This window comes from Pan troglodytes, chromosome 23, assembly GCF_028858775.2.
Source record: "Pan troglodytes isolate AG18354 chromosome 23, NHGRI_mPanTro3-v2.0_pri, whole genome shotgun sequence".
NCBI lineage: Eukaryota > Metazoa > Chordata > Mammalia > Primates > Hominidae > Pan > Pan troglodytes.
Genome location: NC_086016.1, coordinates 26,767,641 through 26,782,028, shown reverse-complemented (window position 1 = coordinate 26,782,028; position 14,388 = coordinate 26,767,641). Strand labels below are relative to the sequence as shown.

General features: G+C 43.4%; 1 protein-coding gene and 1 pseudogene across 2 annotated transcripts in view; one reads left to right on the top strand and one right to left on the bottom strand.

Annotated features, from left to right (window-relative positions):
• Positions 1 to 7,966, top strand: part of PIWIL3 (piwi like RNA-mediated gene silencing 3) — a 44,449-nt gene extending 36,483 nt beyond the window's left edge. For both annotated transcript variants that reach the window (XM_054675498.2, XM_016939614.3), the window contains exons 16-20: positions 524 to 594; positions 1,002 to 1,152; positions 2,799 to 2,924; positions 6,169 to 6,316; positions 6,476 to 7,966. In XM_054675498.2, coding sequence (XP_054531473.1) covers positions 524 to 594; positions 1,002 to 1,152; positions 2,799 to 2,924; positions 6,169 to 6,316; positions 6,476 to 6,592 — 613 coding nt within the window. In that variant the 3' untranslated portion in view covers positions 6,593 to 7,966. The remainder of the gene's footprint in view (positions 1 to 523; positions 595 to 1,001; positions 1,153 to 2,798; positions 2,925 to 6,168; positions 6,317 to 6,475) is intronic.
• A 5,561-nt stretch (positions 7,967 to 13,527) lies between these two features.
• LOC747660 (cysteine-rich protein 1 (intestinal) pseudogene) lies at positions 13,528 to 13,761 on the bottom strand (annotated as a pseudogene).
• Between the last annotated feature and the right edge of the window lie 627 nt (positions 13,762 to 14,388).

Genomic DNA, 14,388 nt, shown 5'->3' with positions numbered 1-14,388 from the left:
ACATCACAATGTCAGGTGGTCAGATGGGGTTACTGTGAAGTAAATAAGAATGCGGTAAGGGGACAGAAACTTGAGACAGCATACCATTTTACTAGATATGTTGAAGTTGTGACAACAGCTGCCACCATTCCAAAGCAAACCCCTTCCTCAGTGAGGGGGGGAACATGGAGGAGCCACTGTCGAGGGCATTGCTCCCAAAGCAGGAACCAGGGGGAGCACAGGGATTTCATTTTATTGCATTCCCCCATAGGCGAAACTGCAGTCGTCTTGTACAATAAAGCATGATTCATTTGTAGTAATGTGAATAAATGCTTCCATTCTACTTGACTATTTGTATGCACTCAACATTTTCTAAAATGCCTAAGATATCAAGAGACCAATGCTTTGATCTCCGTAGAGATATGAATTGATGCTGAAATGTCCTTAACTACTGATAGTAATATTTTTTGCCCATAGATTAATACAGACTCAAATGAGATTTTAAGAATCTTGTTTTCCAAACTGGTGGTTTTTCTGTGAACAGGTGGTACTCTCAATGTGTCATCCAGAAAACAGGAGAAGAGCTTGTCAAAGAGCTGGAGATCTGCTTGAAAGGTCAGTGTCTTGTAGCGGTCGGGGAGCCCGACACTATACAAGTAGTTCTCCACCAATGGACATACTGCCTCCAGGGGACACTTGGTAATGACTGAACCTTTAGTTTTTGGTGTCACAACTGGGGTGGAGGTGCTGCTGGCATTGAGTCTAGTGGGTAGAGGACAAAGATGCTGCTAAACATCCTACCATGCATAGGTTGACCCCACCTCCACCACCTCCACCACAGATTCTCTGGATCAAAACTTCCGTAGTGCTGTTGTTGAGGAACCCCAGAATAGACAGGACTTAAGCAGTAAAACTGCCCTGAAAGCTGCAGTGTTGAAAGATGGACCTAGAATTTGTCAAAAGCAGCAAAGGCTAGTTTGTTCCAAGTAACGGTTTATTTACTTTTTCTGATTTCCTCTCAGCTGCCCTGGATGTCTGGTGTAAAAACGAATCATCGATGCCACATTCTGTTATTGTGTATCGCGATGGAGTGGGAGATGGTCAGCTTCAAGCATTGCTTGACCATGAAGCGAAAAAGATGTCGACCTACTTAAAAACCATCTCTCCTAACAAGTAGGTTGTATTAACTGTAGTGTGTAGTGACTCATGCCTGTAATCCCAGCACTTTGGGAGGTTAAGGTGGGCAGATCACTTGAGCCCAGGAGTTCAAGACCAGCTTGGGCAACATAGTGAGATCCAATCTCTACAAAAAATGAAAAAATTGGCCAGGTGCGGTGGCTCACGCCTGTAATCCCAGCACTTTGGGAGGCCGAGGAGGGTGGATCACCTGAGGTTAGGAGTTTGAGACCAGGCTGACCAACATGGAGAAACCCCGTCTCTACTAAAAATACACAAAAATTAGCTAGGGGTGGTGGTGCATGCTTGTAATCCCAGCTACTCGGGAGGCTGAGGCAGGAGAAACATTTGAACCCGGGAGGCAGAGGTTGCAGTGAGCCGAGATCGCGCCATTGCATTCCAGCCTGGGCAACAAGAGTGAAACGCCGTCTCAAAAAAAAAAAAAAAAAAAAAAAAAAGAAAGAAAAAATTAGCTGAGCATGGTGGTGTGTGCCTGCAGTCCCAGCTACTCAGAAAGCTGAGGTGGGCAGGTCACTTGAGCCTAGGAGCACTGCACTCATACCTGGGTGACACAGTGAGACCTTGTCTCAAAAAAAAAATGGTACTGTGCAGATTTTAGCTCTACATTTTAGTCTTTGAAAAAAAAAATCTGATGTTTTTTAGGGGAAAACACCAATACAATGTGTGATGAGAGTAGGAGCTTGATACAAATAGTGGCTTTTGTGGATGGGTGGGGGAGCGCCGGGAAGACCCTTCTGCTTTGATTTTGCGTTCCACACCCAAGTCAGAATGCAAAGCAGAATTGGACCTGGCAGTAGCAGACCGCTTCCACCACAAAGTTCCAGTGAATCTTCCTACTTTGTTTCAAGTCTTGCTGTGGGAGGGCTTGTTAAATTCAGATACTCATAGAAATCCAGGAATGGCCTGGCGTGGTGGCTCACGCCTGCAATCCCAGCACTTTGGGAGGCCGAGGCAGGCAGATCACTTGAGGTCAGGAGTTTAAGACCAGCCTGGCCAACATAGCGAAACCCCATCTCTGCTAATAAAAATACAAAAATTAGCCAGGCGTGGTGGCGCACACCTGTAATACCAGCTACTTGGGAGGCTGAGCCATGAGAATCACTTGAACCTGGGAGAGGGAGGTTGCAGTGAGCCGAGATCACACCACTGCACTCCAGCCTAGGGGACAGAGTGAGACTCCATCTCAAAAAAGGAAGAAATCCATGAACGTAGTCTGCCAATAGTTCACACTTATCCTTCTTTTATCCTAGACTTTTGTGTGTTTCCAGGCTGGAGGAGCCAGCTGGTGGGGATCTCCAGCCCTAAGACTTACAAAACCTACAAAACTCCACTTTTGTAAAACTCCTGTTGAGAGCCCGCTGCTCAACAGGGATTGTAGGAATAATCCTAAAGTTGTGAGGAAGGGACCCTTCCCCTGGGATGTGGGTGGCTATGAATAAATACCTCCTCATTTACTGCTTCAATCAGGCACATGGAGCTTAGACGGTAAAATTAGGGTGTAAGGAGGGCTGCTGTCCATTCTTCTTAATGGGTCCTAAATGTAAAGCAGATGTTTCAATACACTGTGTACTTCTGAGGTAAGACTGAGTAAACATAGTGACACTTACCCTGATTTTTTTAAGTTTCACTCTAGCTTTCATTGTGGTGAAGAAACGAATAAACACTAGATTTTTTCTTAAACATGGAAGCAATTTTCAAAATCCACCTCCAGGAACAGTTATTGACGTAGAGTTGACTAGGAATGAATGGTAAGCCACCTGTATTTTTTGCACATGGTTCTATAATTTTCTCAATTTCCTTCAGTTCAGCACAATCACTTAATTCCAATAACTTTACCTTAAAGCATTGCTGATTCTTTAGAACTAATTTGGTCTGTTTTTTTACTATTGGGCAGAGATTCCTCATTTAAATCTAGAAATCGCGATGAGTCTTCTGGTTGTCGAAGTTTCTTCATCAAACTTTTGTAAATGTCTGTGACCACGTAAGAGTTAACTTCAGTGTGGCCCTAAAACCCTTTTAATTATGAATACAAAAGATAGCAAGTGATGTTTATATTGACAATTTGGAGTCATCACAAATCAAATTATATTGACTATATCACTACCATCAAAATGTTTATGCAGTAGCCTGAGAGGTAGGTAGGTATCTATCTATTTATTTGATGGAGTCTTGCTCTGTTGCCCAGGCTGGAGTGCAGTGGTGCAATCTTGGCACAGGCACACTGCCACCTCTGCCTCCCAGGTTCAAGCAATTCTCCTGCCTCAGCCTGCCAAGTAGCTGGGCTTACAGGTGCCTACCACCATGTCAGCTAATTTTTTGTATTTTTAGTAGAGACGGGGTTTCACCGTGTTGGCCAGGCTGGTCTCGAACTCCTGACCTCAAGTGGTCCACCCACCTTGGTGGCCCAAAGTGCTGGGATTACAGGTGTGAGCCACCATGTCCAGCCAGAGGTTTCTATTTTTAAAATGTCTTTCTGCTTTAAAACAGCAGTGTGGGGCTGGGCATGGTGGCTCACACCTGTAATCCCAGCACTTTGGGAGGCCAAAGCGGGCAGATCATGAGGTCCAGAGATCGAGACCATCCTGGCTAACACGGTGAAACCTCGTCTCCACTAAAAATACAAAAAATTAGCCGGGCATGGTGGCGGGCACCTGTAGTCCCAGCTAGGCAGGAGGCTGAGGCAGGGAAATGGTGTGAACCAGGGAGGCGGAGCGTGCAGTGAGCGGAGATTGTGCCACTGCACTCCAGCCTGGGTGACAGAGTGAGACTCCTTCTCAAAACAAAAACAGAAACAAAACAGCAGTGTGAAAAAAGAGACCAGTTACTTTTATGTGAAACATTTTGTATGACACTTATCCTAAGAACCTGAACAAAGAAATGATGTGTTCAGAAAGTAATACTGAATATGCTACAAAATAGTTTCATATAGTCAGCTCTGTTGTTCATGGACACAAGGAAGTAATTCCAAACAGTAATTTAGAAGTCTTTTCTTGTTATGAGGATGCAAGTCATTATGAACTAGAGCCAGCCTTTAAGACATTAAGATTAGATACAACTTCCAGAAGGTGAAATGGTTAGAGACATTCTATATAAAAATGTATTGAAATAAGAAAAGATATAAAAAGGAATAAAGGCCGTAAGAATATCTAATGAAAAGGTCAATTTGTATTTGAATATCTAACAAACATGAATATAGTCAAAATGAAGAAAAATCAGTGGAAGGGTTAAAGAGAAGGTTAGACATAAAAGAAAACAAATTGTTAACTGGAACATATGTTCACAAAATTCCCATAATGCAGTGGGGAGCCATAAAGATGTGGAAGATATGAAAAAATGTTTAGAAAAATGTAAGGCAAAATAAGATTTGCTCTATACCAAATAGAAGTTTCAGTAGTAGATAAGATATGATGGGGGTGTGGTGGGGTGGAGCAATAGTCAAAGAGAAAGTCTGAGATTCTGAATCCTAAGATTGAAGAATAACAAGATTTGAGCAAAAATCAATAAAAGTTCACACTTAGAAATGTTATAGTGAAACTTCAGCAGGCATAAGAAAATTTAAAAGCAACCACAGGAATAATATATTTACAAACAATAAAAATCACATTCAGCAAGAGTAGAAACCAGAATACTATGAAATATCTTTAAAATGCTTAAAAATAACCATCAAGCTAGAATTTGATACCCGGCTAACTTATCAAGGGTGACAGTGAAATACAAACATGCTCAGTTAGTGCCTATACAGTATATACATTAACAGATCCACCAGATACTCACTGAAGAGAGCTACCCAAAAAGACTGTATTTTAGGAAGAAGGAAATCGAACAGTTAAAAGAGAATGAAATGCAAGAAGCAATGCTGATCAGTTACGATGGAGTATAAAAAAGCCTTGATTTCATACATGACAATTTATAGGGTATATTAAAACATGACCTAAAATACTGGATATAGCACTTACATAGAAAAAGAATTATGAGGTCAAAGTATACACTAAGATTCTCTAGTTACCAGGGAAAATGATAAAGCTGCTGCTGCTGTATACTTGTCAATTATACAAATGAAAGACTTACTTGAAACCACAGTGGAATTAATGATATTCATACCAAGAGTTGAGGAGAAATGAAGTAAAATGAAGGAAAGGCAGAAACATTTGATCAATCTAACATAAGGCAGGAAAGGATTAAAGGATGGAGCAAATAAAAAGTATCATAAACATAAAGTACAACATAAGATTGTACACATAAAAATAAATTCAATATTTATAACACATAGATCAATCTTACCGGTTGTATTGTTTAAGAAGTTTAAGGCCAGGCGCAGTGGCTCATGCCTGTAATCCCAGCACTTTGGGAGGCCAAGGCAGGCAGATCATGAGGTCAGGAGATTGAGACCATCCTGGCTAACACGGTGAAACCCCATCTCTACTAAAAATATAAAAAATTAGCCGGGTGTGGTGGTGGGTGCCTGTAGTCCCAGCTACTCGGGAGGCTGAGGCAGGAGAACGGCGTGAACCCAGGAGGCAGAGCTTGCAGTGAGCTGAGATTGCGCCACTGCACTCCAGCCTGGGCGACAGAGCCAGACTCCGTCTAAAAAAAAAAAAAAAAAAAAAAAAAAAAAAAAAAAAAAAAAACAGTTTAAATATAGTCCAGTGATTCTCAGCGAGGCAGCAGGCCTTCATCCGAGAATCTCCGAATAGAATTATCTATGGCCATATCAGATCAAATGTGCCAATCTTGTTTCTTCCTCTAGGTTTCAGTGCATGTACTTGAAGGCAAAATCCCATGAGAGTTACTGTGTCAGTGATTTAATTGCCTTCTATAGATTTGATTTCTCAAATCGTTGTTTATCAGTTAGGTTTCTAAACGTAAAGGAAACTTAATCTATAGAATAGATTTTTGTAAGCAATTATACTAAATGTTTTCATTTCAGACATTAGGTTTACTATATACCCTCTTTCTAAAATGAGCTGATACCCACATGTCCTATATTTCCAGGTATGACTTTTTTATTGTGAGTCAGTCTGTGCAAGATGGGACTGTTACCCCCACTCATTATAACGTCATCTATGACACGATTGGCTTGAGCCCAGATACAGTACAGCGTTTAACATATTGTCTATGCCACATGTATTATAATTTGCCAGTAAGTACTTTTTGTTACTTTTTTCTTCAGATTTTTTAAATGTACTATTCAACATTGAACAATGTTGGACCTCTGAACTGGCTTCTATGAATTTAAATTTAGGGAAAGTAGATGTAAAGTGAAAAAAATTTAGTTGTGTATTTTCTTTTCCTACTAAAGGGCATCATCCGAGTTCCAGCGCCTTGCCACTATGCCCACAAGCTGGCTTACCTCGTGGGGCAGTCCATTCACCAGGAACCGAATCGTTCCTTGTCAACTCGTCTCTTTTACCTTTGACCTGCAGAAGAAGACCTGATGTGATAATGAAACCACAACGTGTAAGCCTGTCTTCCTTTTGAAGCAGGATGTCTGAAATATTTTCCTAGGTCCATAGCATTAAATTCTCATCGTTTTTGATTGGACACAGGAGAGATTCAGAGTGATATGTTCTACTCTCAATACTACCACAGACTGATTTTTCCGGAGAGGAGAACTGACAGGGTTTGGCTTGCAGTTTCCCTTTCAAATATGTGACAGAGATCTCACAGCTGAACGTGACTGAACATTTTCCACCCCAAGCAGGGCCACTCTAAGAATTGAAAAGATGGGGCATTCGTCACAGAGAGAGTACATCTGTGAACAAGTAAACTCTACTTGGAAAACTACGTTTACTTTATTTTTGAAACTTTTTTTTGTTGAAGGACAGGAAAGGAAGACATAAAAGTAACAACACTGAATTTCTGTTTAATATTTTGTATTTAGAATTAACCTATTACTGATGAGCTATATAGGAAGCATTGTGTTATTCCTTGTGCTGGGGTGGGAATTTGGATAGATTTTTGGTGGAAAGGTCATAAGGAAAGCTGGATTACGCCTGTAATCCCAGCACTTTTAGAAGCCTGAGGTGAGCGGATCACCTGAGGTCATGAGCTTCAGACTAGCCTGGCCAATATGGTGAAACCCCGTCTCTACTAAAAATACAAAAATTAGCCAGGTGAGGTGGCGGGTGCCTGTAATCCCAGCTACTCGGGAGGCTGAGGCAGAAGAATCGCTTGAACCCAGGAGGCAGAGGTTGCAGCGAGCTGAGATCGTGCCACAGCACTCCAGCCTGGGCAACAGAGTGAGACTCTGTCTCCAAAACAAAACAAAAGATTGGCAGCTTAGGAACACAAACATTTGATTACTCTTTCCACAAAGAAGGAAAACTAAGCTTTCTTAATGAATTTGTTTAATTCATTCTATTGCACAGTCCCAGTGTATTATGTTAGCTGTATCATAATCAGAAGTCTTCAGTAAGTTAAAGTGAAGCTATGATGTTTTTCTTGAAAGCAAACTTTTTCCTTTCCACCTAAAACTATCCTTAATTAGACTCAGGAAACAATGGGTTTTTGTTGTTGTTTTTGTTGTTGATGTTGTTTTTTTATATGCAGTCTTGCTCTGTCACCCAGGCTGGGGTGCAATGTTGTGATCTCGATTCACTGCAACCTCCGCCTCCCAGGTTCAAGCGATTCTCCTGCCTTAGCCTCCCAAGTATCTGAACTACAGGCATGTGCCACCAAGCCTGGCTAACTTTTGTATTGTTGGCCAGGCTGGTCTCAAACTCCTGACCTCAAATGATCCACCCGCCTCAGAATCCCAAAGTGCTGGGATTACAAGTGTGAGCCACCGCGCCTGGCCTTGTTTTGTTTTCTTATACTCAATAGAGTGTTATTGTGGGGGTGGGTGTAGGGGTGGGGATTAACTTCAAATATACAAGAAAAGGTATATTTGGAAACATAATCGCTTGATTATATATTAGGTTTACAATTTGAACTGGTCTTATAAGAAATAAAATGGAAAGACTTTAGAAAACACATTGTAACCTAGGTAATGTCCTCCTGAGCAGTTACTGCCAACAGCAATAAACATTGAGTTGGGTCTGTAATTTAAGAAATGCTAAGATAACATGTTCTTAAGTTAGAATATGATTTATAATGATCAATTTCTAGAAGTCTAAAAAAGATCTCTTAGAACAAACTGAAAGTAGGCATTAAAACTTTCTGAATGTTCATAAATACAATATATCATTTATTCCTAACACTGTTAAATTTAAGATGATGTGATTCAATAAAGTTATTTGTGTTAAAATCAATGATTTTAACATGAATTAAACATGATTCGCTCTTGTTATTTTAAAAATGTTTTTAGCCTTCCTAATATACTAATTTGTTGCTTTTCTAAGATAACTAGAAATACTGCTGTGACCAGGGAAATATCCAATTAGCCTATTAGTTCTTTATAAATTGGGTGAAGGAAGCTGGGTATTCAATATTTCCAAGACGAGTCTCATTTCAGAGGCTTACAGATAAAAATGTCTGTCATGTATCACAACACCTAAGTTTCACATTGTTGAGCCAGGGTTGGGAGTGCTAATTAAAGGTCTGTCAGGGCTGGGTGTGGTGGCTCACGCCTGTAATCCCAACACTCTGGGAGGCTGAAGTGAGTGGATCACTTGAGATCAGGAGCTCAAGACCAGCCTGGCCAACATGGTGAAACCCTGTCTCTACTAAAAATACAAAAATTAGCTGGGCATGCTGGCACATACCTGTAATCCCAGCTACTTGGTAGGCTGAGGCAGGAGAATCCCTTGAACCTGGGAGGCAGAGGTTGAAGTGAGGCAAAATTGCACCGCTGCACTCCAGCCTGGGTGACAGAGTAAGACTCCCGTCTCAAAAAAAAAAAAAAAAAAAATCCATAAGAAATCCATTTGGTCTATGATGTAGCAATACAATAATTCAAAAAATGAACTTGACTCTGGCAATAACAAATAAACAACATATTGATCTTTGCACTGAGTACAGCTCAAAGCTGAAGAAAATATTAGAAAGTTGAACAGCATCAAAGTGTTAGAAACAAAATGCTTGTTCCCTGGTGCTGCAAAGGAATAGCACTCAAACATTAATTTTCTCGGCAAGGCAGTTTTTATTTTCTGCAGAAACAGTGCTCATTGCAGATGGAACAATGGTGAGAGCACACCTGGATGGGGGAAGAGAAGGAGTTCTTATTCCTCATGCATGTGGCCCCTACTGCTGTGTCATTCCCTTATTGGTTACGGTTGGACCACACAGTCTAAGCTAATTCCGATTGGCTGTTTTTTAAAAAGAGCAGGAGTACAAGCTGGAGTGGTGGGGTGAGTAGTTTGGCAGAAAGGAAGGTTAGGAACAGGTAACTGAAGGCGATTGAGGTCAGAGCAAGTGACCAGGGGTGAGTCAGGATGGAGCAGGTGACCAGGGGAACAGATGCGAACTACTGATTAAGACTGGTGTGAAAGTTGTTTACCAAAACTAGAAGCAAGTGGGCAAAGGGAACCAGGAAGTTAAACTTTAAAATGGAGAATCTAAGAGAGCCGCACACAGTGACATACTGATTCTTTGAAGAGAAACTTGGGGTTCACTATATTTAACAAAAGGGATGGGAAAGCAGAGAAAACAGTGCCAATATCTGGCAGAAGGAAATCAGGAATATGACCCTGGTATTTGGGACTGCTTCTTATGCCACAGATTCTGGAAGGAGCCATTGAGTGAGAAGTCAGGTTTGTTTTGACATATTTGTGAGTCTGTTTGAAAAAAATACTGAAGTCCAGTAGCAGCATGGAGGGTTATAGGTAACTTGCACACTCTGGTTTGAGACCCTCAGGGATACAGTGTAGTAAGGAGCTTGACAAAGATAAGACTTCCCAGTACAGAACCCACCTTTAAACCACCTGGATTGTTAATACCCCACAGTCATCAGCCAGAAGCAAACAGTCTCTCTGCAGGATACTAACATCTTTGTCATCAATCTAATATTTCCATGCAATATATGGTACTTGTTCAACAGCAACCAATATAAGAGGACAATAAGACAAAGCCGAGGAAACAAGACAACAGAAATAGAACCATAGGTGCTCAAGTCATGTGAGTTATCAACAGTATTCCAAGAGGTAAAATTTAAATGTTGAGCAAACTGTAGAAAAGAACCAATTTGGAGATTCCAAAACTGAAAAACATAACAAACAACTCAGGATGGGTATAGCAGCATGTTTGACACCGCTTAAGGAGAGAATGAAACAGAAGGTAGGTCATGGGAGAGGTTTCTTGGCCCGGGCTGTGATTATATGGGTGGTTATTTGGTGATTAACTGATGCATTCACGTATTGGTACGTTCTTCTGTTGCAGTGTAGCATGCTTCACAATAACTATACTGATAAACAAGAAAACTGAGCTCTGTGCCTGCTTTGACACAAATTTATGATGTAAACTCATATTTATGTAAATATGTACCTAGATATCCTGGTACACAAGAGGGTGGGGTAGTGGCTTCCAAAAGATTGTTTTGATCTCAGAGTGCATTTGACAATGTATGGACATATTTTTGGTTCACAACTTGGGTGGGGAGATGCTAGTGGTGTCTAGTGGGTAGAGGCCAGGGATGCAGCTCACCATCCTGCCATGCATAGAACAGCCCTCCCACCACAAAGAATTCTACAGCTCAAAATGTCAGTAGTGCCAGGAAACCCTAAATTAGAGAAATTCTCATCTATAAGAAGGAAGTTGAAGGGATGTTCACCACCACCGTATTTTCATTCAATTTTTAAAGTTACATACAGTGAAATTCAATATTTTAGATGTATAGGTCTATGAGTTTTGACAAATGCATACAGTCATGTATCCACCACCACAGTTAAGGTGCAGGACAGTTCCATCAACTCTTGAGTTCCCTCGTGCTGCTCCTTTGTAGTGCTTGGGAGTTGGAAGCAACCTAGGTGTCCATGATTACACGAGTATGTGAGCAGCAGCCAGACGTCATGAATTGGGTGTGCACATAGAAACGAAGAGTTTTGGACAGGAGCGGTGGCTTATGCCTGTAATCCAAGCACTTTGGGAGGCCGAGGTGGGTGGATCACCTGAGGTCAGGAGTTCAAGACCAGCCTGGCCAACATGGTGAAACCCCATCTCTACTAAAAATACAAAAATTAGCCAGGCGTGGTGGTGGGCACCTGTAATCCCAGCTACTCGGGAGGTTGAGGCAGGAGAATCGCTTGAACCAAGGAGGCGGAGGTTGCAGTGAGCTGAGACCAACCACTGCACTCCAGCCTGGACAATAAGAGTGAGACTCCATCTCAAAAAGAAATTAAGAGCTTTAAAAAATAGAGCCAAACGGAGTTTGCAGTGAGCTGAGATCGCGCCACTGCACTCTACCCTAGGCGACCGAGCGAGACTCTGTCTCCAAAAAAAAAAAAAACAGAGCCAAAATGGGTGAGGGGGAAGATTAAAGACTAAGTGCCATGGCATTTATGTAAATTTTATACACATGCATATGCATAAAACATCACCATATATTCCCCAGGAGCCATATGTATTTAATGATGTGTTGGGGAAGGAAGGAGGAATGGGATGGGAAAAGTAGATAACATAAGAGACGGTCTTGGGCAGTCTGCAGATGGCAGAACACCATGAACTAAGGAGTGTGATTAACTCCGCTTCATGGAACCGAAGTCTTTGAGAGAGAAAGAAAAGCAACTGAGAAACTTCCAGAATTAAGAAAAATATAAGGCCGGGTGCAGTGGCTTACGCCTGTAACCCCAGCACTTTGGAAGGCCAAGGCGGGCGAATCACAAGGTCAGGAGTTCGAGACCACCCTGGCTGATATGGTGAAACCCCACCTCTACTAAAAATACAAAAACTAGCCAGGCGTTGTGGCAGACACCTGTAGTCCCAGCTACTTGGGAGGCTGAGGCAGGAGAACTGCTTGAACCTGGGAGGCAGAAGTTGTAGTGAGCCGAGATTGCACCACTGCACTCCAGCCTGGGCAACAGAGCAAGATTCCATCTCAAAAAAAAAAAGAAAAACATATAAGACTTTGGATGCAAGGGTCCACTGGGTGAAGTCCCAACCCTCCACTTGCTTGGCTTATCAAGTTCTCGTCCATTCCTCCAGCCCCATCTCTGTGGGCAACCTCCACTCCAGGTCCCGGTCCCTGTGCTTCAGCCGCACTGAATGTCTCCATGTGCCTGCAGGGCCTGCGCTCTCTCAGTCTGGCCTCTGCACATGTTTTTTTCTCCTCAGGCATCTTTCTCATCTGTCTGTGCCTGGCTGACCCCTGCCAATTCCCCAAGTCTCCACTCAGGTGGCTCTTCCTCAGGGATGCTTCCTGAAGTGCCCAGACTGGATGTCGGGTTCTTTGACCACTGCCTGGGGTCATTTAGCACAGTACTTTCACAGGAGATGCCCAGTGCTTGTGTGCCCCCTTCCTGGTGATGAGCCCATGGCATCTCATTCACAGAGGCATCCCTGACACCACACCCAGTGACCGGTACAGGGCAGGTGCTCAAACCGTGTTCCTGAAGAGAAGGATTCCCACATGGGTAACTCCAGCCCAGATCTCTTTTTTTTTTTTTTTTTTTTTTTTGGAGACAGTCTTGCTCTGTCACCCAGGCAGGAGTGCAGTGGCACAATCTCAGCTCACTGCAACCTCCACCTCCCAGGTACAAGTGATTCTCCTGGCTCAGCCTCCTGAGTAGCTGGGATTACAGGCACCCGTCACCACACCTCACTAAATTTTGTATTTTTAGTAAAGACGGGGTTTCACCACGTTGGCCTGGCTGGTTTTGAACTCCTGACCTCAAGTGATCCGCCCGCCGTGGCCTCCCAAAGTGCTAGGATTGCCTGGCCCAGATTTCACTCCTGACCAGTCTGCACATCCCACTCTCCCACTGCCTGTTAGACATCTCGACATAGAGTCCTGAATGCACCAAAGACATCCCACTCCAAAGTGAACTCCTGGTTCTCCCTGTTGCCCACATCATCTGGTCCTGCTCTAAATTTCCTTCCATCAATCCTGGCCTCATGCACTCAGGCTCTGGGGCTTGAAGTCTTAGGGTTGCTCTTAATGCTTGCCTCTCCGCAGGCTTCACCTCTAATCTTCCCTCAAACCTTTCATCTCCACCCAGAAACACCACCTCTGTCTCTCAATCTCCTTCCTAGAGCCCCACAAGGTCTCCTGTGAATTTTATCTTTCACTAGATCTCCTACTCAAGTCCATTCTCCACTCAGCTGTTTGTGTGGAGCTTTTTTTTTTTTCTCCCAAGTGTTCAGGTTTATTGACAGCATTAGGGGCTACAAGGGAGCCCTGGGCATCTGGGGGCGAGGCCTGGCATTTGCCTGGACAGTGGCCCAGGAAGCGGCCAAGAATGGAGTCTCCCCCACCCAAGTTTACTTGAAAGTGTGGCTCTCGGGTCCACCCCGCCCAAAGCCTTTAGTAGGCCCAAACATGGCGGCATAGCAGGTGTGGTTGCCGTAGGGTTTGCCTTCATGCTCAGCGTGGCCCCCGGAAGTCAGTGTCTTCCCACATTTCTCACACTTCAGGCAGGGCCGATGCCAGTCCTTGCCTAGAGAGGTCACCCTCTCGGCGAGGTACACCTTGTCGCACGCGGGGCACTTGGGCATGGCGGCTCTGGGTCCGGTGCAGGCCGCAGCGGCTGGGGTGGGACAGGCTGCAGGCGCGAGACTGTGTGGAGGTTTCTAAAGCAGGAGTCCAATCACGATTCACCACTGCCTGCAATTTACTAATGGGTTAAGAAGTTGACTGCTCGGCCGGGCGCGGTGGCTCACGCCTGTAATCCCAGCACTTTGGGAGGCTGAGGCGGGCAGATCACGAGGTCAGGAGATCGAGACCATCCTGGCTAACACAGTGAAACCCAGTCTCTACTAAAAAAAAAAAAAAAACCCAAAAAACGAAAAAATTAGCCGGGTGTGGTGGTGGGCGCCTGTAGTCCCAGCTACTCGGGAGTATGAAGCAGGAGAATGGTGTGAACCCGGGAGGCGGAGCTTGCAGTGAGCCAAGATAGCACCATTGAACTCCAGCCTGGGCGACAGAGCGAGACACCATCTCAAAAAAAAAAAAAAAAAAAAGTCGACTGCTCATGTCCAGGAGGATAAAGGGCACATACTTTAGTCCAGGACACACACAAAGCCTTCACAATCAAATCCTACTTACACCCAAACACCCACCTCCATCTCCCACTGCTCTTCCCCCATTTTAACCTTTTTTTTTTTTTTTTTTTTTTTGAGACG